Source organism: Serinus canaria, chromosome 6, assembly GCF_022539315.1.
Source record: "Serinus canaria isolate serCan28SL12 chromosome 6, serCan2020, whole genome shotgun sequence".
NCBI classification, from domain to species: domain Eukaryota; kingdom Metazoa; phylum Chordata; class Aves; order Passeriformes; family Fringillidae; genus Serinus; species Serinus canaria.
In genome coordinates this window covers 19,292,565-19,320,416 of record NC_066320.1, presented here as the reverse complement: position 1 = coordinate 19,320,416, position 27,852 = coordinate 19,292,565, and the positions used below count along the sequence as shown (strand labels likewise).

The 27,852-nt window shown below is 36.2% G+C and overlaps 1 protein-coding gene across 2 annotated transcripts; it reads left to right on the top strand.

Annotated features, from left to right (window-relative positions):
• The first annotated feature begins 219 nt into the window (after nucleotides 1-219).
• Nucleotides 220-27,331, top strand: PDE6C (phosphodiesterase 6C). 2 transcript variants are annotated; one of them, XM_009087296.4, is made up of 22 exons: nucleotides 220-699; nucleotides 8,791-8,943; nucleotides 9,049-9,138; nucleotides 9,368-9,508; nucleotides 9,997-10,071; nucleotides 10,160-10,224; nucleotides 10,331-10,397; nucleotides 11,109-11,156; nucleotides 11,361-11,510; nucleotides 12,169-12,312; nucleotides 12,397-12,465; nucleotides 14,638-14,784; nucleotides 15,159-15,266; nucleotides 15,373-15,482; nucleotides 17,537-17,624; nucleotides 18,998-19,098; nucleotides 20,213-20,320; nucleotides 20,891-20,954; nucleotides 21,742-21,816; nucleotides 21,956-22,039; nucleotides 22,895-23,048; nucleotides 25,829-27,331. In XM_009087296.4, exons 1-22 carry the CDS (start codon nucleotides 220-222, stop codon nucleotides 25,870-25,872), a joined length of 2,565 nt encoding a protein of 854 aa, XP_009085544.1. In that variant the 3' UTR covers nucleotides 25,873-27,331. The 2 variants fall into 2 exon arrangements, with proteins under 2 accessions (XP_009085544.1, XP_009085543.1); XM_009087295.4 differs by having other exon boundaries at nucleotides 25,805-27,331.
• Nucleotides 27,332-27,852: the final 521 nt, after the last annotated feature.

The window sequence follows — 27,852 nt, the reverse complement described above, 5'->3', positions numbered from 1 at the left end:
GTGCCTTCTGTCATATCTCAAGAGTATCAGAAGGCTTGGAAGCCACAGAGGAAGATGAATGTATTATTTCTGTGAGCTATACAATATGTACAAAGTACATTTTTCTTACTAGGTTAGGACTAGGGTTAGGGTTTTCTAACAGGTTAGGACTTCTTGCTGCCATTCCTGCTTTGATGGTGATGCAGTTCTAAAAGAAATCCTAAGAAAAATCCAGTAAAAATGGGTGAGGTAAATAAAGATGCCGTTGAAAAATACTTGGAGAACAATCCCCAGTTTGCCAAGGAGTATTTCGACCGAAAAGTGAGACCTGAAGTGGTGGGAAGTATCTTTAACGTGAACCCTGGAGATGTGAAGGAAGGAGTCAGCTTCAAAGACATGTCCCGTCTGGAGGAGTGTAACATAATTTTTGAATTGGTAACAGAACTTCAGGATGAGGCATGTGTTATGGAAAAGATGGTGCACAAGGCCCTGCAGAGGCTGGCACAGCTGCTGGAAGCTGATCGGTGTAGTCTGTTCATGTGTCGCTCCCGAAATGGTACTCCAGAGGTAGCCTCCAGGATTCTTGATATCACTCCAACTTCCAAATATGAGGAGAATTTGGTGAAACCAGAAAATGAGACTGTTTTTCCTCTGGACATCGGGATAGTGGGATGGGTTGCTCATACCAAGAAGTTTTTTAATATACCTGATGTGACAAAGGTAAGTGATTTCTCTTGGGGAATGGGGTTCTGTGCATTCTCTTCTTCCTGCCCAGGGTTTGAGGTAAAAAAGTTGTTCTTCAGAAAAATCTGAGACAGAAATCCTGACCAATAACATGAGAAAAGCATCAGCAGAGATGGCTTAAAATCCAATAGAACCACGTAATGTACCCTAGTTAGGTTTTTTCAGTGTCCTTGTAGTATTTGTAATGTCAATGACTATAACAATGGAGGACAACATTAGATTAATAGAGACCATTAAATACCTGAGTTTCTGCTGAACAAGGCAGGCTTGTATTCTGTTTTCCAGTATGGGTTTGCAAGTGTTCTCTGATATCATTTCATGCTGCCATGCATGCATCTCTGAATCATTTAATTTGCAGCTTTTGTAATGAAGATGTATCCTTATTAGTAAGTGAATGAGGACAGAGGAAGATGATGTCAACATACATGTTCACCTTTGTGTCCGTGTTCGATTTAAAATGGGTTTGATTTTGAGTATGTGTCGATCCAGGGCTTTTGTTCAAAACCATCCACAGAAGAAAATTATTGAATCAGAGCTGTTCTGACATTTTTGAAGTTCCTGTTGAATCTGCACTAAATCACCTTCTTTCTTTAGCTGATGTTCATTTAGTACATTATTTATTAATTTTTTCAATCTTTATTATTATTATTTATTAAAAATGTTAATTAAAATGGTGAGTGACCTAACAAAAGTGGTTCCTCGCATGTGTGAGGTCTGCTTTAGAAACTGCTCTGAAATACATGGGGACATGTAGTTCAAACATGCTTTGAATTTTGAGATTTCCTTAAAAATAACTAACCTTGCCTCATCAAATGCTGTCATCTTCATTTCTTTTTAGACCTATGTTGAAAATCTGAACATAATCAAATGGTGCTAAGAAAATTATCAAGATGACAGTCTGGATTTGCAGTATTTCCTACACAGTCAATTAAAAATTCCAGAATATTTTAGAGATAGAAACCACTACAGTGTCATAAGCTAATCAAAATATTTATACACTGCAATTAACTATGTTTTGCAGGAGGTACACAAAAATTAATATCTTTTATCATGCTAGAAATTATAAAGGACTACTTTTAAAGCTCAGAAAAAAAGAATATTTATATATAGGAAAATAACATTCCAATATACAGTAAACTGCCTCAGATGTAAGTAGGAATCAAGGGGCAAACAGAAGACTGACTGATTACTGATTTGAGAAAACCATCAGTTCATTTTCAACTGACCACTAATATCCTTTCTTCAATGGCTGCTGTTCTGACAAGAAGTGTCTGATTTATTGTCTCTTACCACCACGTGGGAAGATTGGAGGATAATCTGTCCAAGTTCATAAGACTGATTACATGAGAAAAGATCAGGAGGATCAGGGAAGATGTGCCTCCTATCAGACACTGCACTGCTTCTTAATATCATTATGTCAGAGGTGCCCAGAGCAGGGCTAACCAAATATTTCTGTGTTTGCAATAGGATTTGTTCAAAATTTTGTGACAAGTGTTATTTACACATGCTTAAGTAAGAGAACTTTCCTGTCCATCTAATCCTGTTTGGTGTTTTGTGCTCACAAATTTATGTCAGCTGAGTATCTGTTGTTGTTCATCATTCTAAGGTAATCTTTACTTAGGCACCCATTTACTCTTTTAGGATTACTGAAGTCTATGCCAGTAGGCACACATTTAAAAATGCAATTCAACTAGGGTCCCATAAATCTAAATATCATTGGAATATTGACAGCTTATTACATAATTGCAAAACTCCCAGAGACTTCTCTGGAACCAAGGTTTGATATTTAAAAACAGACCTAAAGGTCTCAAAACCATCATGATTTTCATTCTTTATGTACAAAAAGTCAAGGTCCAAGTTCACACTCCTCACACAAGAAGATCTCCCAATTATGTCATCAGAATCTCCATAGCAAATCCAGAACTGCAGCTAGAGTCACCAATGTTTAAAGCATACAATTAGTCCATGGCAGCAGAAATATGCAGCCACTGAAGTTTTTATCACTTTTTAGAAAGGATAATTATTTTTCAGTTCACTGCATTAACTTCAGTCAAACAAGATTGTCTGCTACCCAAATTATGAACAAAAAATGACAGGAAGAGTTAAACCAGAGGAGAATTTTTCCCCGAGTGCCTTGTCAGAATACAAAATGCATGATGATTATTTCTAGTTGGCTTTAGTACTTTAAAAATTTATTTCTATCCAATTTTTACTGTTGACACAGTCCATATCCAAACAGCATAGTGTTTTTTAAGTCTTAAGTACATGAAAACGTTGACAAGCGTATGGTGTGACATTTTTATGCTTCAATCATTACCCCTTTATAACAAAAGTAAATGCAATAAAAGATCACAACAGCAATAAATCATTGAAAAATAAATGACTCCAGTTTTAGTGCCTGGTAACCAGTTCTTTAGGGATTATCTCTTTCTAACTGGAAAGGTACCAATAAACGTGAGGAAGCTCCTCATCCTGACTAATGCTCCAGAAAAGAAAAGCAGAGGAAAAGATACAGACCTTTGATAATTAACTTAGTAGTCAGTCTCCTCCCCACAAGATTATGGATCTGTTGACTGTGAGAGCTAATAGTGTTTAATCCAGGATTTCATAGTTGTGAGAAATGGGAGGCTGGGCAGGATCATTACCCTAATAATTTGTCTCACATTATTCACAGTGTATAGAAGATTATGTGTCTCAAATATTACACAGTAAAATAATAGGCCACAAAAAATTTGATATGTCCATTAATATTCTTTTAACAGTAACTGATAAGACAGACAATATTATAAAGGAGAGTACAATTACCTTACATTTTTCTCCAAGGCATTATTTCCAAATAAAACTAAGAACTAAAAAATACTTCTACAAGGAGTATATATTTGAAAACAAGGATTTAATTAAGGACTGGAAACTCAAGAAATAATATTATTTGTTTTAGTTGAGTATAAAATTATAAAAAAGGTGGGAAAATACTTCAAAAGAAGTGAAGACTTTTGAATTACATCTATAAAGGAGCTGAAATATTTTGATGCTGAAATAACTAAGCCTCATTTTTAGAGGCCTTGCACTGAAATTCACAACCCCCAGAGAAGTGAAGAAACAAGAGACCATGGGAGATTCCAACTCAGATTAAGCAGCCAGAAGAGTGATTGTTGTGACACCTAATTTAACCACTGGAAACCCATGGTACAAATCAACTTAAACACATCTTCAAGTTGCAAGCACTGGTATCATCCCTTTGTAAGCTGATCCAGCTTCAGAACAGCAGCTCTACCCTTTAACCCAAGAGTGGGAGAGACTTTAATTCCAGGCCTGTCTAAACTGACAGGAGTTTTAGATTAGTGTGGATGTTCTGCTCCCCAGACTCCAGGCTGTCTGAGGTAGCTTTTTGCACGGGAAGAATACACACTGTAAATGTTAATGTCTGCTCCTCCATTTTATCTTATCTTGATAATTAACACCAGATTGTCAGAAACTCGTACTCAACAAATATTAACTGGAAAAATGGAAACATATTCCAATCTTCTATAATGGCAAAGATTTAGTCAATTTACCAGAAAATATTTTAATACAGGAAGGCATTCCTATTCATTGTGAAGAAAACCCCAACTAATTCTTTCCTTTATTTACAATTCTAACAGGGAAGTTTCCAAAAATGAAGGAAAAAAGTATATTAAAAATGAAAATTAAAACCTTCCTTTTATCTAATTTTCTTGTTTCATGTGAAAAAGCACTTAATATATTACAAATCCAATTTCAAGAATTTGCAAAATAGTCACTATATATGGCAAATAACAAGCAGGCATTTCAGTGACATAACTCTAGTCATGTTGACAATAACAAAGTCAATTTGTTCTGTAATGCTAGTAAGTTACATCTTAAAATGAAATTTACATCCCTGACAATATGTAATTTTTGGAGCATGGCCTAAGAAAGGGCCAGGTAGATGGTTAGTATGTGGTTTTTATTTTCTATTCATACTCAATTATATCATTATGAAACAAAAACATTTGTGAGTTGAAATTAGGGTAAGTAGAAGCAAGAGATGAAGCATTATAGCACATTAATACCACTTATGAAGTGGTTAAAATTTTGAGAAATTTGAGCCAATGCAAGACAATCAGTGGAAGAACCAAGGATTGGGAAGAGAAGACAACTGTAGAATGACCAGAAAGAAAACCAGAAACATGTGGAGATGATGCAAAGAAATATGTGCAGTCTGAGCTCATCTACCAAAACCAGAACCTCCCACCCCATAGGAACCAAATAGTCATAACTGCAAGGGGTCACAGTAACCTCCTCTTCCTCTGTGCTATACAAGGGGAAAGAGGTGGAGGAAAACAGGCATCTGATGTCTTGGCCCTATCACCTCACCTGCAGGATTAAGTCTTATCCCTTGTGCGCTGGGTCACTTCAACTGCAGGCAGCATTGCAGGGAGGAAAGGCTGGACAGCTGCCTGGCAGAAAAGGACCTGGGGTGCTGATCAACAGCAGCTGAACATGAGCCAGCATGCCTAGGTGGGCAAGAAGGCCAAGGGCATTCTAGCTAGGATCAGAAACAGCGTGGCCAGCAGGATGGGGGCAGAGATTGCTGCCCTGTGCCAAGCACTGGTGAGGCTACACATTGAATCCTGTGACCAATTGTGGGCATCTCATTACAAGAAATATATTGAGGTGCTGGACCATTGCCAGAGCAGGGTGACAAAGCTGAAGGAAGATCTGGAACATAAGTCCTATGAGGTGTGGCTGAAGTAGCTGGGGGTGTTGAGCCTGGAGAAAAGCAGGCTTAGAGGGGCCTTATCAATGTCTACAAATCCCTGAAAGGTGGGGGTCAGCCTCTTCTCCCAACTAACAAATAATAGGATAACAAGATGTGCCCTCAAGTTGTGCCAGGAGATGTTCAGATTGGATATTAGGAAACATTCCTCCATCAAAAGAGTTGTGCTAGCTGGTCATGCTAGCTAGACTCTGGTGCTGGCTTCCTGTAAATCCAGGATATGTTGCATGTCTCAGGGCCTATTTAAAGAATTGATCATTGTATAGTAAATGGCTTGGAATCTCAACATTAAATGGAGCTAGTAGGAAATGTCTGCAAATGTACTACAGTTAGGGAGTTAGCAGCAGATTTCTTTTCTATAATTTCTCTTTTAAAGCCTATTTTGTGATTTAATTGAGAGCTGAAAGTTCAAAGCATTGCTCTAAAAGATAGTTTGATTCATAAGATCAGGCTCAAGTAGACTAATTGTCCACATTCATGTAGTCATGGAAGCACCAAGATGTTCTTCTGGTTCTGGTACTGCAGACCACATTTCTTGCTTATTCATCTATGAACACAATTTCTTAGATATTGTGAAAAGTGATTTTCTTTGGAAAAAAGAAAGCGCTTATGCTCCCAAGGGAAAATATTTTTATAACTCTCTTGGAAATAAAGGCTTCAAAACTCCTAGAAATTATGTATTAAATATCCAGTAATGAAAAGCCTAAATCTAAGCACAACATTTTGCTTGTGTATGCAAATCATGGGAGACAGGTGTCTTTGTATGTGCTGTGGGAATGCTGCCAATTTATTAGGAGGTATTTTTATCTTTCTGCTTCACACTATCTAGGCACAGGATGGCTTGTGGTCACTAAACTTTCTGTTTATTAACAGAGACTTGAATTAAAATGTTTCTATCCTTTGCAAAAATTACATGACCAAAGTGCTTCTTCTGAACACTTCTGATCATCACTGCTTGTACCTTCATTCCAGCGTTATAAAACAAAATAAGATACAGCAGCTGAATCCTGCTGATTCAGGTACCACAGGTACCTTTTAGGTGTTTAGAAATCCAGGGGTGTCTGAAGTGTTTGTTTATTTATTCCTTCACAGCAGAATGCAGTACCCTAAACCCAGGAACCTGGGCCTCACCAGATTGCTAGATGCTCTTAGTGACACAGAGGGACTTCAAAACAGGGTCAAGTTACTTATCTAATTTACTGGGTTTTCAACGGCTAACACAGTCAGAAGTGCAAAACCTGAAGCTCAAAACCACACCCAAGTCCAGAATGGTTGTGTCAGTAGATAATACATTCCAAAGAAAAGTGAATATTTCCATGTAATTCCATACTTGTTTAGCAGGCTGCAGTACTTGATTCTCACACAGAAGAGACAGATTGCATGGCACTTTCTCTGGATGTCCATTACAGGAGATGCTCCTATGCCTTTCTCTGAGAAAAACAGAAAATAACAACTCAGGCAGTTTGCTGGTAACTGAGAAAGGGTCCCGTTTTCACATGGACAATATATTGAAAAGTGGCCACACTTTCCAGGCCCCTAAATAGAGCCTGATACATTGAATGAGATTTATGGGGATGACACAGACTGTCCTTAAGAGAATCAATTCTCTGCAAGAGAGCCCAGGGCGTAAATACAATATTTAAGAGTTACTTCCAGGCATTTAATTTGTTTCACTGAAATGCAGCCCTAGAAGGAAATATAAAATGCAAACATAAAAGATGGACTGCCTAAAGACTATGAAAAACAAGGGAAAAGCCCAAACCCTAATATTTTGATGACATAATAAAACTCTGTCTTTCTTGTTAGAGTTGGATATGCTATAAATTCAACCTATACTAGAAACAATTGCTAGAGGGAAGAAGGGCAAAAGAAAATTAAGAGGAAAAATCTAAATAATAAACAAACAATTTTAGTTCTGCCCTTTCCAAGCACTGTCATGCTTTATTTTACAACCTAGAAAATGCTTATTCGTTTGGGGTTTTCTTTAAGCAGCTTTATGTATAATCTGTGAAAGCTGAAGTTCCATTGTGTGGCATCCTGCAACATTCTCCAGCCTATCAGCAATGAAGACACCTTGGGATGCACCACACAGATGTCAGCTGCCTAAGCTAAGGCAGTAATGAATAGCAGCAGTGTTTGCCAGCTCTGGGCATAGACATGCAGTATAAGTGAGCTGAGTGCTCATCTCTGAAGAAGTTTGAATACTGACATGTTAGCACTGAAATGTGAGGGGATGGAAAAGGCTCTGTGAAGACAGAGAATGGCTATTTTAGCTGCTTAGTAGAACCATGGCATTTCTCAGTATGCACATCTCAACAGATCCCAAACCTCCAACTCAAAACTCACCTCATTCAGATGTATTTTCTTAATAACGTAACAAAACATAGCAACCCTTGACAAACTGATTTCCCTGAAAATGTTTAACTCCCTTTTTTATTAAATTAAAGAGAACACCAAAACCTTTGAAGACAACACCAAGATTTTCTTGGATATGAGACAGTTATCCATAAAGCATGAACTAGCTTCTCAATATCTTTACATTAAAAAAAAAAGTGAAATAATAGCTTTTGCTAAACCCTCCTCAGCATTTAGTTTTGAGGACAAAAATGTAAACATGGAATATTGAGTTGTGGCTCATTCATTAGTCACATGGCCTTATTCCCACAGGATCGCACACTCAAAAAAAGCAGCTCTGGTGCTATAGCCTACAGCTATATCCTCTCCTTGCACCAAATGAGCCTGTAGAGCTGGGAGCAACAGGAATGGGAGTGTGTCAGACAGGAAGGAATAAGAAACAGGTCAGCTAGGTGAATACTTGTTGGGGATGCTTCTCTGCCATAAGTATTTTATACAGGACAGGAGGTACTTTTAAATATTGTATGAGGGAAATGCATAATGAATTTTATTAACTGAAAAAATAAAATAAAAATAAATATTAACATAGCCATGAAGTAATTCTCTAAAATGCAAGCCATATAGATTAGATACCCACATGGTCACAAGATCATATATTTCCCATATTTTTAATTCCTCAGTGTTTTAATAAAGACCTGCACAAAACTTGGTTTCAGAAGCTATCTTCATAACCAATGCCTCGGTTAAGCTTGTACATATAACACTGCAAGATCAAGATCAAGTAATGATAATGGGTTTTTTCAAGTATAAACTACTGCACTGGGAAACAGTGCTCACAGCATTGCAAACATCAGTTTCCAAATAAAATGATCATTTGCTCTTGGCATGGTAATTGTTGTGCGTTTAACTTGTGATTTTTTTCCCTTTTCTTTCAGAACAATCATTTTTCTGACTTCATGGACAAAAAAACTGGTTATAAAACAGTCAATATGTTGGCAACTGCAATTACACAGGGTAAAGAGGTGCTTGCTGTTGTGATGGCACTCAACAAATTAAATGCACCTGAGTTCTCAAAAGAGGATGAAGAGGTAAAATGTCACAAAATAGTACAGCTTTTAGTTCAACAAGTTGTTTGAGTGACTCTATATCTTAATTTAATACTTTTGCTTTATTTTTGATCTTTGCATCTTTAGGTATTTAAAAAATACCTCAACTTTATATCTTTGATGATAAGAAACAATCACACGTCGTATCTCTACAATATCGAATCACGAAAAAGCCAGGTATAGAAGCATTTTTTAATAAAAATACTTCCTTTTTCTCTGAAACAATTATCATCCCCATTATTTTATAAACTTGCAATCTTATTGCAGTAAGGATACAATCTATTTATCTTTTTAAAATTTAATAAGTGATGCACCCTATAATTTCATTCTGGAACACCTAGGATTCATATGTATATGTTTTTGTATTGTTCTGAACATTATCCTCTTTCTCTTTTGTTGTAAATAGATGCTTTTGTGGTCTGCCAACAAAGTATTTGAAGAGCTAACAGATATAGAACGACAGTTTCATAAAGCACTGTATACCATTCGAATGTATTTGAATTGTGAAAGATACTCTATTGGTCTGCTGGACATGACTAAAGAGAAGGTAAAAACTATTTTCCCTACTTAGACACTCCTAATGTGTAGTCTCCAAGACACAAAGTTCCCATGCTTTCTAACCCTTTGGGATAATTTATTTAAAATCTAACAATGTTACAAACATATCATGCAAAATATAAATATGGCAAAGGATAAAACCAAAATAAACATAAAACCCAATTCTGAAATAATTTTTCATATTCATAATTCCATGCAAGAAAGGGTAGAGGTGCATGACTGATTATTGCTTTAGAAATATCTACCTGCTAAAAGAACAATTAAGCTGTACAACTATTTAGGGGTAAGATTAGCCTGCAATTTGCTGGCAAACATTTATTTTCTGGAATATAATTATTAATGTTTTCTTAATACTATCTGAAAAATGACAATTGTAAACTAAGTAGAAATAAAAATCAAACTGTAATACACAGATGTGATGTTATCTATGAACACAGAACTGACTTTTCCCTTTTTCCCTGTGTATCATTTTCTCAGGAGTTCTATGACGAGTGGCCAATCCGGCTGGGGGAGGCAGAGCCTTACAAAGGCCCCAAGACACCTGATGGACGAGTGAGGATATTAATTTTTCTTTTCATGAATCTTAAGTTTGATATTGAAGTTCTACAAGTCACTTAGATTTTTTTATATTTTTATTTAGGAAGTCAACTTTTATAAGATTATTGACTATCTGTTACATGGACAAGAAGAAATCAAAGTCATTCCGTGAGTATTCACTGGCAAACGGTGAATGTGTGGTAATTAGACATTGCTGGGATAGAATAGCACATCTACATTGTAGAAATAAATTAATTTCATTGTCTCTCAAAAGGTCACCTCCAGCAGATCACTGGTGTCTTGTCAGTGGATTGCCAACATATGTGGCTGAAAATGGTCTTGTAAGTTCATAGCAAAACTAAAAACTAGCTTTTTAAACCATGCAGTTGTTCTGACTGAACAAAAAAACCCTCAAACCTCCCCATGACCAAAATCCTCTACAAAAATACCATGATGCTTCCAGTGCCTTTGGTTCCCAGTGAAATCATTTGAATCAGTATTTTGGATGGAGGCAAGGCATCAGCACAAATGGTAAAAACAGCAGGATAATTTCCCTCAGATTGTGATTATGTATGTCTGATGTCACTTTCCTGGTGTGCTAAATGTCAGAAAAAATGTCAAAGTAAGAAAATCATCACATGCAAGGTTTTAAATTTTTCTTAATTTCCTATGTCTTCTTGCACAGACATACGTAATTCAAAGTCAGGATGTATGACAACTATGGGTAACCCTGTAGTATTTTTAATAGAGCCCTTAGTACTCAATTATTTATTTCTAAAAACCCCCATGCCATCTTAAACTGGAAGTGATTTTCTTAAGCATTATGCTTTTGCACTGTGAGACACTGAGGGACTTTGCTACAAGCATTCCAAAATTATGTCTGTTAGAATAACCACATCTAATTTAAGAGGAACAGTTTTAGTTTCTGTAGCTAGCTAGCATGCTCACTATTGTTAGCTTAGAAAATAAATATTCCTTTAAAAAATATTAGACCAAGTTCTGATGCACATTATATTCCATTTCAACAATGTGTCATTTTCTTTATGCTGCAGATTTGTAACATGATGAATGCACCAGCAGATGAATACTTCTCATTTCAGGTAAATTCAGTAATATTAATAATTATAAATTTTGTAGAAAAATATTCTAGTGCTTGCCACTAATTGGTTATACATTTGATTGTATACATAATTTCTCATTTGATTGTGATGCCCAAAAAAATTTTTTGTTACATTGCTTATGTCCATAGCTGTATTATTACTCTCAAAGAAATACACATTTCCTGGTTATTTGTTTTCCTACAGAAAGGACCAGTGGATGAATCAGGATGGGTTGTCAAAAATGTCTTGTCATTGCCTATTGTCAACAAAAAAGAAGAAATTGTGGGAGTTGCAACGTTTTACAACAGGAAAGATGGAAAACCTTTTGACGAGTATGATGAACAGATCACTGAAGTAAGTTTAATAGGATTAGAGGGTTTGAGGAGATATGTGATGTTAAAAAAATATTGCAGTAAAAAGTAATTTTTACATCTCAAAAATTTTTCAAATAGGCCACATTAACATCTAGCCAATTGTCTATCTTCTTCATAATGCAGTTTCTTGAGAATATTTTATCTCCCTTTATAAAACCGAAAATTTTTGAGGGGTCATTTACATTCCAGTGATAAAAAAAAATTGCTTATAATTTTACTTTTAATCCTTTGACTTTTTAATGATGGTCAGCATGTCCTAAGTAGCAGTGGGTAAGCAGGTATGGTGTGCTGCTTGCCAATGAATGCCAAGCCTCTGGAGCATTCATAATCGCATGCAGTCAGGCAAGATAAGATGCTACACGGTGTACCCAAGTACACCTACTTGACTTAAGCTTCATAAGCTTCAAAGTCCTGTGTATAAAATGGGAATATTAATTACTTATTGAGCCAAATGTCATTAGAAGCTGTGAGTGCTAACAGAACTGGCTGAAGGAGGATAAAGGCCTATAACAGGTAAAGTGGCACCTTGCTTTTCAAAGGGCACTAACAGAAATGGGACTTTAAGAAAACTAAGTGCAAATTTTCAGGTTTATTCTGTTGTCATGGCATCATCTTTGCTTTACTTGACTTTGTTGCAGACTCTCACACAGTTCCTGGGGTGGTCTGTTTTAAATACTGACACTTATGACAAAATGAACAAACTTGAAAACAGGAAAGACATTGCTCAGGAAATGCTTATGTACCAGACAAAGGCCACCCCTGCAGAAGTTGAATCGATCCTGGTAAGTTTCTGTTCACAGCCACAAAGTTAAAACAGCAAACTTACCACACAAACTCTCAATTTTCTTACTCTTTTTCATTTTTAGAAATACAAGGAGAAACTAAATGCAAAAAGTTTAGATGAATGCGATCAAAAGGATCTAATCAGGATTTTGGTAAGTCATTAAACTGAAAATTCAGGTGGTGTATTTATATCAGAGAGTAATGTGTCCTCATCACAGAAAAGGTTGCGTATGGTGAAATCCTGATGAATACAATCAATGTTAGCTATCAGTTCCACAGGCTAGATGGAGTTGATTTGGTAACACATCCTCAACCTCTTCTGTCCTTCTTTGTGCAGACCCCACTGCTACCCAAAGGGAAGCATTCTGTCACTAATGTACATCAAGACACTTGGACAGTCAGAGTTACAAAGACATTTTTATATTAATTAACATTTAAATTGTTACATTTCTTAAAACAGTCATATGGGAAATGCTATAAGTGAATTTAATTTATTTAATTCTGAAAATAAGAGAAAGGGATGTTGTGGTGAGGCCACTTGCATTGTAGGTAAGAGAACGTAGGTAATAGTGTCCAGTGGAACAAACTTACTTTCAGATTATTTTTTTTCTCCATTTCCGTAAGCAGAGAAGTCTAAAGACAGTGACCTGTGGCTCCACAGTGACAAAACAGATTTGACCTAATGAGTTCTCTGCTCTACTACTCTGCTACTACTGAAACAAAAATGAGTTTGTAGTGCAGTCCTCTGGCTGCCTTAGTACTTCAATCTAGAAAGGCATTGTCTTTGAAAGAAAGCTCCTATTTTTGCCCATTTAGTGCACTTCAACAGTCCTGGAGCACATGAATTGGCCTACTATATCTGAATAAACCTCAAATTCAGAGCAAAGACGTGCTCTGAATGAAAACACTGAATGAACTTCCACTATTAATGGATCAAAACAGAGCTAGGTTGAAGAAAAAAGGTCAAAATACACACAAATCTGTTGACTTCCAGTACCAACCACTTCTTCCCATATTTCCTCCTATTATACCACATTTGCTAATGTACTCATAGCCATAGGGAAAAGATCTCATTAAACGCTTTTAATTTTGTATATGTGCATGCTGGAATGCATTGGTGTTAATGTTTTACTGGCTTACACACAACAGATACTCACACAGCTTGCAAGTGGTGAAAAAAAAAATCAACAATCACATGCGTTTTAAAGTCATGTGTAGCTTCACACGCCTTTAAAAGGAAATTTAATTTAGCAACATGAAAATCTTCAAAAATAATAGACATTATAAAATTTTTCCATGGGTAGAGTAAAATCTGATTATTCTGATACAGGCTCTAAATTTAAAAACATAACACTGGTATGAATTTTTAAATCTACAAAAACCAATTTGTTTTTTCAACATTGTGGAGTCACAAATTCAAAGGTCTAATATCTTCTGCACTGCCAAGGCTACATCAAGTGCTTTATCCTATTATAAGATCTGGAATCCCAGATAACTAATAGGATAAAGCAGGTGTTTCTAGATCTGATGATTCACCAAGTAATGGGTCTTAAAACAACACTGGTCTAGGTTTCTTTGTCCTTGATCTCAGATCTGTGTAGATATAAAGGAAAAACCCAGGGAGAAGGAAAGGGATGATCAGCCTTATTTGTTGAAATATATGCATACATTCAGTCATATTTTTTCTTTCTCTATAAAGTGAAGATCCTTTATAGACTACTGAGGAGAAAGGGAGTAATTGTGACAACATAAGCTATTTTTTTGTGTTGCATCAGACTTTCTTGAAAAATTCTTGTTTGGATTAGAACACATTCTTTAAAATAAGATGCTGGTCTCTCTAGGCTTTGAGAGAGATGAAGAGTGTTAGACAACAGTTCATTAATAGCACTATTACCAGTTAGGCTATTCAGTGTGACTCCGTATCATATAAACAAAAACCAAATTTTATTTGGTTGAGAAAAAGATGAATGCAGCCTTGAGATCAGGCTAAAAGTGGGAGAATCATGGGATTTTATCCCAGGGAAGAGAATTTCCAAGGACCAAGATTTCTAAACTAAGGAAATGTTGAGAAGGTTACAACATATTTTGTTGGAATTCAGAGTAGGAATTGCCCAGGGCTTTTATCTACTAATTTTGAGAAGAAAGCCAGCAGGATCATGATTGTATTTCATAATTCATTACACATTAGTTCATACTGACACCTGAGACTTTTGAAGACATTATAAGCATATTTTCCTTCAACAGTATTTCTACTGAAGAAAATTAAAAAGCTTTTCTAGCTTGTTCTTGACAGAAAACCCCTTGTTTTTGATATTTCCTAACAGAAAGAAGAATTACCTGATCCAAAAGATTTAGAACTATATGAATTCCGCTTCAGTGACTTCCCTGTTACAGAGCATGGCCTGATAACTTGTGGAATACGACTGTTCTTTGAGATAAATGTTGTTGAAAAATTCAAAGTCCCAGCTGAGGTCTGCTTTATTTTTCTTGTTTATATATTTTTAATAGAAGAAAAATATCTGGTTTTATATGCTTTAATCTAGAAGTAGGCAATACTAAAATATTAATGGTATGTTTAACAATATTCTATTCTCAATGAAACATTTACATACTTGTCAGAAAAACATCAAATTAATCCTGAATTGTGTAAGATAGGTAAGGAATTAAATCTACATGCATCTATGTAAGAAAAAATTGCTGTTTCCATGTTTAATTTAATGAAAAACATTTTTTTTTCAAAGAACTTGCAAAATTAACTAATTTCATAGTATTTTCTAGTTATTTAATGGGAATTCCTTTGTTGTGTTTCAGTTAACAGCTGTCTGTTCCCTTTGGTTCCCAACAGGTCCTTACAAGATGGATGTACACAGTCAGGAAAGGTTATCGGGATATCACTTACCACAACTGGAGACATGGATTCAATGTGGGACAAACAATGTTTACTCTGCTGATGGTAATGTTGCTAATATTAACCCCAAATTCATTAACTAGTATTCTTTCAACTCCAGATGGAAAATTCAGGAAGACATACGCTCAGAGTTATCTGTTTCCTTTTACAGACAGGAAAAATAAAGAAATACTATACTGATTTAGAAGCCTTTGCCATGGTTGCTGCTGCTTTCTGCCATGACATTGATCACAGAGGGACCAATAACCTGTATCAAATGAAGTAAGTATAAGTGATCAAATATATAGAAATGTACTCCCTTTAGTGGAAAACAAATTTTAAATTGTCAAAACTTGCCAAAATATAAGGTATCTATTCCACACTCATCTGGCATGAATAAATAATTATGCTACAGAAGATTTTTGCCCCAGAGGACTTCAGGCAGCTGAAACATAAAGAAAAAATGCAAGGCAGAATCTGAGAAGGATCTCCTGAAGCTGCAATGCATTTTTAAGACTCTAGCTTTTCAAAACTCTAGCAATGCTTGGATTGTAGCAGACAGAGCCTCATGTGCACTAGGACACAAAGAAATTAGTAAAGTAAATTAAAATCCATAATTGGATTACTTTTTCAAGACAGGGCACAAGCACTTTTCTGGAAAGTGATTCGAGATGTGTTATAGACAAGGGCCAGTCTAGAGTGAGACAGAATTTTTTGCTCTGTCTTCCACTGTCTAATTTGACTAGTTCAGTTCTTCCCCACACTCAATTTCCTGATATGGGTCCTTTTCTGAGGTGTAATCTCCTATGTTATACAAAAGTCTGAGTCAACAAGCTTGAGTTCTACTGATGGGTCCACAGGCCCAGAAGTTAACACATCATGAGGTTCAAGCTTTGCAATTCATGCTGTAATATGTCCTGAGAAAATAGTCTAAAGGATTTCTTTGTGATTTTTACCTTGTTATGGAAAAATAATTAATTAATTTAAATTTTCCCTTGTATTAAAACATTATGTATCATGGTGAGACCCACTCTTCTCCTGAGGAGTGTACATCCTACCATTTAGTATTTTATGTGATCTGTGCGGGCTTGTTTCCATGTGCTAGCCAGAGAACACATTTCTTAGAATGTCATGTGTATCAGAAGATCACAATTTTCTGGCTAGTTTCCACCAACCGTGTCTCCAGAGTGATTGATCCTACCCCTCTGACCCTGAATCCACTGCTCACATTTCAGCCTTTTCAGCCTGTGTGCTACAGCAGTGACGCAAAGGGATTTTCTGATTATTCCCAGGGATTCTCCAGGTGACGTAGGAAAGAGAATGACAGATCCCTATTCTTATTCAATGGACTGCCTCTCATCCAAACAAGTTTAAGGGGGGGGGGGGGTTGTAGCAGGCTGGGTTTAAATCTTTCCACTGTGGTCTTCCCTAGATGGAAGCCCTCTACATGAGGTCATATGCAGTAAAGCTATTTATAGAACTCATCAGGCTTTACCACGACACATCAGGCTTTACCTAATCACATCAGTACATAGGGGTGCCATGTAGCAATCCACCTTGGGTTATCTGGGAAACAGAGCTATAAACCAAAGGAAAAAGGAGGAAAATGCACTTTCAAACATGTAGAACTACCCATGTAAGTAGGATGCTTCTCCCTTCGTCTCACAACCATAATCTGATGCAGAATTTTCTCTTCTTGAAGATTAGTCCAACATCAGAGGAACACTTTAAGATCTGTGGTAAAGTGGAACAAACCTGAGCTTATCAGGACTTTTACTATCCATAAAAAGGCAATTTTGGGGGAGTGAAGTAGCCCAAGAGCCTTAGAGGAATTGAACTCCATTATATTGTGTGGTGCAAAACCAGCACATTCTGTTACTTTAGACTTAAGTTACAGTTAACTAGAATCCCAGGGCACACGGCCCAGTCATCACAGATGAAGAAGAGTTCAAAATCCATGCAGCAGAATAAACACTAAAAGATGGATAAAGGCTACTTTTAAGGTACCTAAAATGAGCATAGATTAAACAAACAGCAAAACTGAACATGCAGGACAAAATGAAGCCATATTTTATATACCAGTTTTTGAGTTTTGAGGCATCTAAGAATGACTTTGACTTTAGTGGACACTGAACACCCAGTGCTCTCCAAGTTCCATCATTACCAGTCACAAAAATGAAGGGAAGCAAGTTGGGTTTTTTTCTCTACATCATACCAATAGCTAATTTATACAGATTACACTATCATACCAATAATATGAAATGTGAATAAAAACTATTGCATTCAAATTATATTTATATATATTATACTCTAAATAATTGCTTATTTTTCCACAGGTCAGCTGCTCCCCTGGCAAAACTTCATGGTTCTTCCATTTTGGAAAGGCATCACCTAGAGTACAGTAAAACCCTGCTGCAAGATGAGGTACGTCATGGACCTTCTGCTCACACCAATCCACACTGAAGATCCAATTAAGTTGCAATGTTCCAAATTTCACTGGGCCTCATGCATTCCTCTAGGTCCACATAAGAAATGCTAAAATTCAGAAGTTTAAGACAAATTCTTATGCATTTTCCACTTCTCAAGAAACATCAGTGATTCTGTCCTGGAACAGATTCACCTCAGACAGAAAAGCTTCTCCTCTGCTCCTCTGGGCCTCCCTCACACTCTTCAGGTTTTTCTGTTTCCACAAAACAGCTGATATTGAAACCAAAGCAGAAAAATTTATATATATATATATATATATACATATAAAATTTTGTCATTAAGAGCTGTGCCTGGCTTATGAGGTCTGAATTCAGCTGCAGGCCCTGGCAGCTGAGGAACAAAAGAGGTCCATGGCGAGGCCCATTGCCCTCAGGCCAAGCCCCCCCACACCGTACCAGGTTACCGGGGCGGCAATGGCGGGCTCTGCCAGCTCTATTACCGATGTTCCTGCACGCAGCCGTCCCCAGCTGCCCTTCCCAGCAGCGGGGGTGACGCTCCCGCCACACCCCCAGGCTCAGCTGCCCCTCAGGGCCCTGCTCCTCCTCTGGGCACCGGCCGCCCTGCCCTCAGCGCCGTCAGGCTCTGGCCTACTGCAAAACACACTATTTACACTCTCTGCCATGTATTTTGGAGGGTGGTTTAACAGCAGGGCATGCACATATGCACCCCTTCCATCCCTTGTTTGCAGCAGAAGGGCAGGCGCCCACTTCACCCTCATTTTCCACTTCTAATCCCTATGGTGATGCTGTTGCCTGACCTCATGAGGCCACGGAATAAATCCTTACACGAAGCAGTAGCATTGTGTTAATAAAAACCCTAGAAGGTTTATGATATGAAAACAAACAAACCTTTCCCTTTATTGATGGTGATGTACTTTGTCAACTGTGAGATGCCAGGGACTGACTTCTGCTCTCTGGAGGCTCTCACCAGCAGCATCACTGTGCCCTGGCTCACACAGGCCTTGTATCTCTGTTATAGAAGGAAATAAAACCAAGACACTTAGAAAAATGCTGTATGATGGTCTCATTCCCTTTGCCTAAGGAAAAGGACATTGCACATACCATGGTAGGTCCCATACACTGCTGCAGGCAATTGTGCAAACCCAGTTTAACAGGAAGGGAAGCCGGGAAGCTTTAAAAAGTCAGGAAAATTAGGTTAATGGAATGTGAATTTTTAATTTTTATCATTACTTTAATTTAGGGACTGTAGTTGGCCAATTTTGTTACCCTATTCCGTGAGACAATCTGTATAGTAGGAACCAAAGACAGTGTTATAAAAGGAATTGAAATCCTAAACTTTCCACCTTGCAGAGCTTAAACATCTTCCAGAACCTAAATAAGCGCCAGTATGAAACCGTTCTGCACTTATTTGAAGTTGCAATAATAGCAACTGACTTGGCTTTGTATTTCAAGTAAGTACTAAATTCTGTATAACTTCCTACTAAAAAAATCAGTCCTGTTGAATGTATAACTGTAGTTTTTAGTTGTCTATATGCAGCATACAAAGATGTTTGTATGCAGAGAACAGAACTCTTTTTAACATTGTAGTTGAGTCTAATTCTTGCAAAAACCAAGACATTCTTAGTTTGATTATAAGCTTTCAAATTAGAGAATGGATGAATGTATATAATACTTAGTAGGTAATACATTTAGTAGGTCATTTCAATATTCATTTAGTTACAGCAAGCACTATATTCCAGAAGTGTGGATTCAGTAGCCTAATCGTAAGGTTGTGTGCGTGTGTAACATTTAACATACCATACAACAGATACTCAGAGTAAGCAGGAGCATGCTGAAAATGAAAAAAACCTGTCAGACGTCCACTGATCCCAGTGCTAAATAGGCCAAAGACTCCAAATTTCAAACTATCAATTCTGTTCTTAAGTTAGTGAATTAGTGTGCTTTAATAATAGCTATCTTAAAGATATGTGGAGGCTTTGTTTTATGACTGGGACAATTTAAAGTCAGAAGACAGGTAAAAATTCAGGAAATTGTTTAATAGCAGTTACTAAGATTTAGAGAAGAGTAATTCCCTTATTTTATTCATTCAAAGCACAAACTAGAAGATTTATGAAGCAATAGCTTCTTAAGGTTTAAGTTTTTGATAGTTCTTTTCAGTCAGGTCTTAGTAACTCTAAGGATTTTTGATGGGAGGGAGTGGCAGAGCATCTATTAGTATTTGCTTCACTTTTCCCAGTTCAGTATGTTACAGGAAGTAATGAACATGCAATGCAAAAAAATGAGAATGTCACCCCAAAGAGATTAATCTGAGGAGGCAGGAAATTGGCTGTTTCTTTGTCAGGAACTCTGACATATTATTTCACATGCCAGACATATGTAGCAAAATCAAAGTGTCTAGATTACCTCAAAAGTTTGCATTCAACAGCAGGGAAGTATTACTTTGATTCTACTATGACTAGGATGGTACTTGGGAAAAGCACAAATATCATACATATTATTTTATATTTCCTTTTTAATGCAGGAAACACATTCAGTAATATATGCTTTACTGGTTTGTTTTAACAGGAAAAGAACTATGTTTCAAAAGATTGTGGATGCAATTGAAAAAATGGAAACAGAAGAGCAGGCAATTAAGTATATATCTATTGACCCAACGAAAAAAGAAGTCATCATGTAGGTGGTTAATATTTTACTCCTTATTCAACCAATTATCTAGGACTAGATTTTAAAATAATTTGGGCCCCTTAACATGCAAATTTGGACTTAGTGCTATTGTCCAATGACGAGCACAACCCTGATTTTAATTTAGAAACTGATGCCTATAGTTTACTTAAAATGTGCAAAATATTATTTCATTTGGCATCCTAAATTCCTTAAAACATAGACCTTTTATTTTTTATAGTCATCCTAGCACTGGATAGTTAGGGTTGGTAGGGACCTCTGGAGATCATCCTGTCCAACCCCTCTCCCAAGGCAGGGTGACCTAGAGCAGATTACACAGGAACTGGTCCAGGCAGGTTCTGAATATCTCCAGACAGACTCCACAACATCCCTGGGTAGCCTGTTCCAGTTCTCTTCTACCCCTAGTGGATATTTGTTCTTCCTCACATGGAGGTGGAACTTCTAGTGGTTTAGTTTATTGCCATTGCTCCTCACCTTTTTGTTGGGCAGCACTGACAAGAGTCTGGTACCATCTTCTTGACACCCAAAACTATACTCTTGTTTTGGTTTTTGCTTTTAAAGGGCTATGATGATGACTGGATGTGACCTGTCTGCAATAACCAAGCCCTGGGAAGTGCAGAGTAAGGTAGGTACTTTTGAAGTAGACTGCATTTACTGCATTTACTCTCTGTTTTATTGTCCATTTGGTGCATGATCAATTAAAATATTAACTTATTATTACTTGATGCATATTTACGTACCTGTTGCTTCAAGAAAAGAACCTCTACTTTTCTGTCATTGTGAGTGTAGGTGGTCAATCACTTGGCAGCTGTCAACCCTTCTCTACTTGTCCTTCCACTAAAACTGGCACTGCTGATTCTGGCAGCTGTTCTAGCTACCCTTAAATACCACCCAATTATTTCTTTGCTAGACAATTTTTTGCTACTTTTCAGCAATTTTTAAGACACAGATTTAACAACAGTATGGTTTCAATCGTGTCTGTTCTGTAAATCTTGGTGCCATTGCAAAACAGCTTAAACACACTAAAATTCTGTAATACAGAGTGGTACATAAGTACTTCAAGTACTCCAGTATATATTGACCATCCTGCTGAAGCTCATCACTTAGCCTTACAGGAATATGTTTTAACAGAGCATAATCAAAATAAAACTGCAAATACTCATTCTTTTAAATTATACACATTACAGGTATTACAAGACTCTTATGTTGCTAATATTGTCTTGTTTCTGTCAGCAATAATCAGTTATTTACTCAGCAGGCATCAAAACATTGCTAGTGACAATTTTCTGGGAAAAACCTTAATTACAGCAGACAGTGTCTGTAGGTCTTTTCGCATTTTCTGGAAAGCCTTGTTCTATTTATTTAAATTTACTATTTTCTGCTGACAGTTCCACTAAATTGTACCTCTTCAGGTTGCCCTCATGGTCGCAAATGAATTCTGGGAGCAAGGCGACCTGGAACGAACTGTGCTACAGCAACAACCTATTGTAAGTACTAAATAATTTCACTGTTAAGCAATATTAGCTGTTATTAAAATATTGAATAAATGAACCATGATGCTTATGAGATCACTATACTAAAAAGCATGATATCTACATATTCTAAATTACCGCTCTTTTGTTCTAGCCTATGATGGACAGAAACAAAGGAGATGAACTACCTAAGCTCCAAGTTGGTTTCATAGACTTTGTGTGTACATTTGTGTACAAGGTAAGAATAACTGGTTTTGTTTTCCTGTTCCAGCAGTTCTGATGGCACAATCAGTGATAAGATGTCGCAGTAAAAAATTCTAGACAGCAGCAGTACTCTTGGTCATAGGGTGAACCACTATCACAACCACCATAATTTTTCAGTATTTTGCTACATCAAATAATTGTTCCCATAGAATAAATTCAAGAGATGTGAAGCAAATTCATAAAAGAGGAAGACCCCAGTGAAAGTTCAGGGTGCTGAGGATTTGTTATTGACTGGAAAAACTAAGTTACAAAGTCCAGCTTGATTCTTCCTAGTCCCATTTAATATAAGCAAGCAAAGTAGATAGTTACAGAAAGCAGTTAATAACACAGCATAGGAAATACGAATACACAATATTTAGGGCATTCAGATATGCTGTTTCTTTTGTAAGGCACTGAAATGTCTACATTCTTAATCCCTGTCTAGTTTTTAATATTATTCAAAAATACCAGGCAAAAATGTGATGTGATTTTTTACCACCTTCAGAAATATCCTCATCTGCTTGGAATATATTATAGGATAACAGAATTTTTCATTGTATCCTGATACTGATAATCATATGATAAAATATGTATCATATGCAGTTGTATTATATGAGTCAGGCTATCATATGTAGGATTAGAGAAGATATTAAAAATGTGCAACATATAATTACAATATTTTCCTAACAGACTATGTGCACAGTAGGGCATTATCATCCAACAATATGCCTTGGAATTAGATGTAATAGAAAAATTAAATCTTTTCTCAACAGTATTTCCACAATTTCATACTTAACAATTAATCAGTGCTTACAAATTTCTAATTTACTGATTTCAATACCTTGCACAGGAATTCTCGAGGTTTCACAAGGAAATTACACCTATGTTTGATGGTCTTCAAAACAACAGGGTTGAATGGAAAACACGAGCTGATGAATATGAAGAGAAGATGAAAGCTATTGAGGAACAAAAGAAAAAGGAAGAAGAAGCAGCTGCCCAAAAAGGTTAAGTAACTTCTTAGGTTATCATTTACATATATTTTTATGGCAGTCAACATATTCTCTCTCTCAAATTCATACATGCAGCGCAGTTGTGCAATATTAAACTTTATGTTAATGGTATGCAAGTTCTGAATTAGCCAAATTAGGTTTATCTTTACTTGAAAGAGAAGTAACCTTTAAGGACTACACAAATCCAGTACACTGACCTCATTCTTTCAACCGCAGAATTATATAATATGATCACCACAAAAGTGAAGGGAATGTAACATTTCTTCTATCTAAAACTTGAAACTGAATGTAATTAAACCCTTGCTGATCTGAAATACAAGGTATGTATCAAAATTCTGCATGGCATCAGCCCCAAATGTATTCAGGTGCTTTGTTTTCATTTGAAAATTAAAAACATAAGGGAACAGAGTATGCATTTGGAACATAAAAAAAACAGTGACAATCCCCACTTCTCTTCCAAGTTTAGGATAAAGCTTTTGGCTCTAGTTCCCTACCACCAGTTTCTTGGCTGAAATACACTCTCTTGTATAACAAATTCAACATTAATCTTCCAAAGACAAACCAAGTCCTAAAATTGGAAGTATGGTTCTGCATAGCATAACATAGAAGAGAATCAGATTTTATAGAAACTTGAAACCTGTCACTCAAGTGTAAGAGTAAAATGAGTCAGTTAATTTTATTTTTTGTATTGCATGTGGAGCAGCAGCTACAGCTCTGCCAATTGATTGAAATGACTGAACAGGTTCAAAGATGAAAAAAACCCATGTGTGATTAAAACAGTGATATATGGTCAGCTAGTTTGAAGAAGAAAAGTTGGTTTACTCTGTGTTTCACACATCTTTAAAATATAAAACAGTTCTGAATAATTTGCTAATCAGTATTTGTGGGAAATAGGTGAGTATTCTTCCCATTTCACACAAAAGAAGCTATTCAAGGCTACCCATCAAGTTACTGTCAGTGTGTGAAATAATTATAGGCTCCTATAAAATTGATACTAGGTTACAATAAAAGTAAATGTAAAAAAAAAGTTGTTGCAAAGTGATATAAGAAGTACAGTAAGTTACATGATTTAATCAAAGCAGATTTCTGAAAGAGTTTAATAGAATGAGTCAAATATTCTGGTCTGCTCACACTGTGATACTACTTACACACATTTTCACAGAAATTCCACCCTCGTACTTACACCCAAGTTTATTTTATTTTCAATTACACTTTCATTTTTTTGAAATCATATAACTTTATTTAAGATTCATTTATTGCTGAGAACTAGCTGGTTGTCAGTATGAAAAAAGTACTTTTTCCTTACAATGGAACATAACAATCTGAACTTTACAGAAATACCAGCAAAACAAAACAAAACCTGGGACCTCCTTACACAACTTCAAACCTCCTTATACATTTGCTTTCTCAGCAAAGAATACTACCAAAAAAAGTTACCAAAGTTAGATCCAATGCTCCTAAGTATAAGCTTCTTAAATAGAAATTAAATAATCAATTTAGAAAGAGTCAGTTATTTCTACTCTCACTTGGAAATTAGGACCATCCTACATCATTGGTATTTGGAATCACTTAAGTCATTGAATTAAGAAATGTTTTCCTTATAGGAAAATAGGAAATCTTACACAGGCAAGCACAGACAGACTGATTTGCAGAAGCTAAGGATCTGGCCTTTGCATATCATAACTGGCAACACAAAACAAAAGGGAATTATTCTGTATCCTTTAAAAAGAGGCACTGGAATGAAGCCGTGGGCATTTGTGAAGAACAGATCTGACCCTGTCAAATCAAGGCCATGTAAATATATGGGTTCGTTAAGTCAGTTCATACAAACAAAGATTTGATACATGCTGAACCATGGTGGTTTCTCTAGAACACACTGACCTGGCTATTCTTAGCCATTCAGTGGACACAAAATAAACATGTTTGCTGAACCACTACAGTGGAAAGTTCAGAACTGAAGTAAAGCAAAATACAGTATTAAACTGAGAAAATCAAATACATAGTTAGTAACATAGTGTTGATTATATCCTCAAATTACAGAGGGTAGGACACTGATTATGTGACATGTTTCAATGCAGGTGGAAAGGGTCGAAAATGACCTAGTAACATGGTGATCCACAGCTTTCAAATGTAAGTTTTAATTCTAATATTGGTATCTTACCTTAAGTGAATCTGGATATGCAGTTTATTACATTGAAAGAATCTTAACGATGACCAATGAACATCTGTGGCATCATTTGAGAGAGAGTAACAGAATCAGTAGCTACAAATAAAAACATGAGACGTGTCTATCTCTCTCTTAATTAGTATTTCCAAAGGGATTCATGCAGGGTTGGAAAAAGGTTTACGCAGTTAGGTCAAATTAAAGTTTTTGTATCATCTGCTTCAAAAATAGATTCACAGATTATTTTGATTCAAGAGTTTCTTTCTTTTGCATGGCTTGCATACCTCAGTTTTGTATGTGTGGGACAGTCATATATTTTAAATACTGAAACTTTCCAGTAAGAGTGGTTCAGTGTGTGTTTGGTCCCTTGAGAAATGTTGGTATCAACTCCTACACTATATACACATATGTATATATAACGTGTCATTGTTTCTTATTCCAATATCCCAAACAAGCAGTGAAATTTCAGACAGCCAAACATACATAATATGCAGAAAATAAAAGCAGCACTCCATAATAAGGAATTAGAACAGCTAAAATTAACAAAAAATACTCATTTTACTTTCCTTCCTTGTTTTTTTAACAGAAAGTGCTGCTGGAGGTGGTGGAGGTGGTGGTGAAGAAGGAAAATCCAAAACCTGTGTAGTTTTGTAATTCTTTGTCTCAGACACTTTTCCTGCTACAAGAAAAGACATCTAGAAAGAACTTCAATGAGCCCCAGTGGATTTCTGCTTTGCATAGAATAGTATAGATCAATCTCTTAATCCTCTTAAACACTTGCCATTTGTTGGAAATAATTTTTAATGGATTAAAAAAACGGTTACAATTAAAAACTGGAAAAAATAATGGTGCAAAATGAGTTAACTGTGTGCTTCAGGTATTTTTTCATGTCACTCAATTTACATACAGTACTTTTATTAAAATATGTAACTTCTACACACTGTCCAGAAAAAATATAAATAATGTGGACAGATGTTATATGAAATTACTGGATGAAACCTAAGATGTAAAATTCAAACCAAAAATTGCAATATTTATAACTTTGATATTTAGATTTTTATATTATGTGTATTTCCTTAGTCTGTAATTCTGTCATTTTCCTTCATTCTCAGTACTATATAAAGTCCTAGAGTAAAACATTTCTTTCACTTTAGGAATGCACACCACAACTCCCTAGCTCTTATCTATAAAAAGCAGGCCCATGGTACACTGATTTTTTTCCAAAATTATCAATGATAAATCTGTAAACTATAGCCATTGCAGCCTTTTGATCATATGCAAATGGCTCTCCCACAGTTCTTAAACTGACCAGCTTTTATTGTATAAATGTAAAATAGCAGACCACAAGCAATCATACTTTATACACAAGTAAAAGTTTACTAGATACCAGCATATCTACAGCCGGATCTGCCTTCAAGGGCATTTTAAAAGGCTCACATACTCCCAGTGCATCTCTTTCAAAATGCAATAAATTAAAGTATTTGAAAACCAATTGACTGGCATCAATTTAATCTTCTGAGGGAGAGCAAAGCAGAAATAAAGCACATCATTACCTGTGTCTCTACAAGGTAACAAGAAATCAAGTAGACAGACTGCACACAAATTAGCTCTTCATGAACGCTGACCTTCCCCCCCACGCCTTGGGAACAAGTCCACTCCGTACCTTCCACTTGGGTAGCCAGCTCCTCCTGCGCATGGAGGAAGGCAAATGGCCACTACATTAGACACAGACCTGAATATTTACTTGAACCAGTTTCAAATCTAAGGAGATGGATGTCAAATGCAACTCCTGCAACAGAGAAATTCAACATTCAGACTCAATCTTGCCACTTTTCCTGCTCCTTTGAACAAAGCAGACCTACACTTTTTTCTTCCTCTGAAGGACCCTCTGTATCCATACGGAAGAAGAATGAGCAATTTGCTCTTTATAAACCTCTCTAAGAATGCTCTATGAACAGAAATACTGTGTACATTTGTCACTCAAAATTAAAGGAATCCACAAAAAAACTCCAAACACTTAACAACATTCTGACTTGTAAATGAACCAAATATTTTATGCAGTTATGACATAAAACTGGGTATTACATTAGTTTCTGTATTAAATGCCGCTGCTAAAGAAAACCATTTCAAGGTTGTCTGATAATGTAATTTTATTTAAACTGTATTAAATGATGTATTTAATATGTATAGTGTAACTTTTTATAACTGTATGTTAAAGACCCAAAGAGAAGCTAGTTATTCAGAACATATAATTAATATACAATACTTGAAGCAACAAATATAGCAACGCAGTCAACAAAAGCCCCTTGGGGTAAGTTGCCCACATTTAAGCAGATTGCTGCAGATTGGATTTGACTCTCAGCCAAGCTTGCAAGATGACAGAGAATTAACCTTTAAATCCCTCTTCTTACCTAAAGAAGCCTTCATGCAAGGATACATTATTTCTTACTCAAGGACGCCCTAAATATGTCCTTGGACATCTATTATGTAAGTACAAAATGTTTAAAATGTAATTATAGAAAATAATATTCGTAAATAGAACTCTCAACTTATTCATATGAGTGCATGTGAAATGTTCCTAAACACACTACAACCATCTCTGCTGTTACGTTGTCCACATCAAATACTTACTAG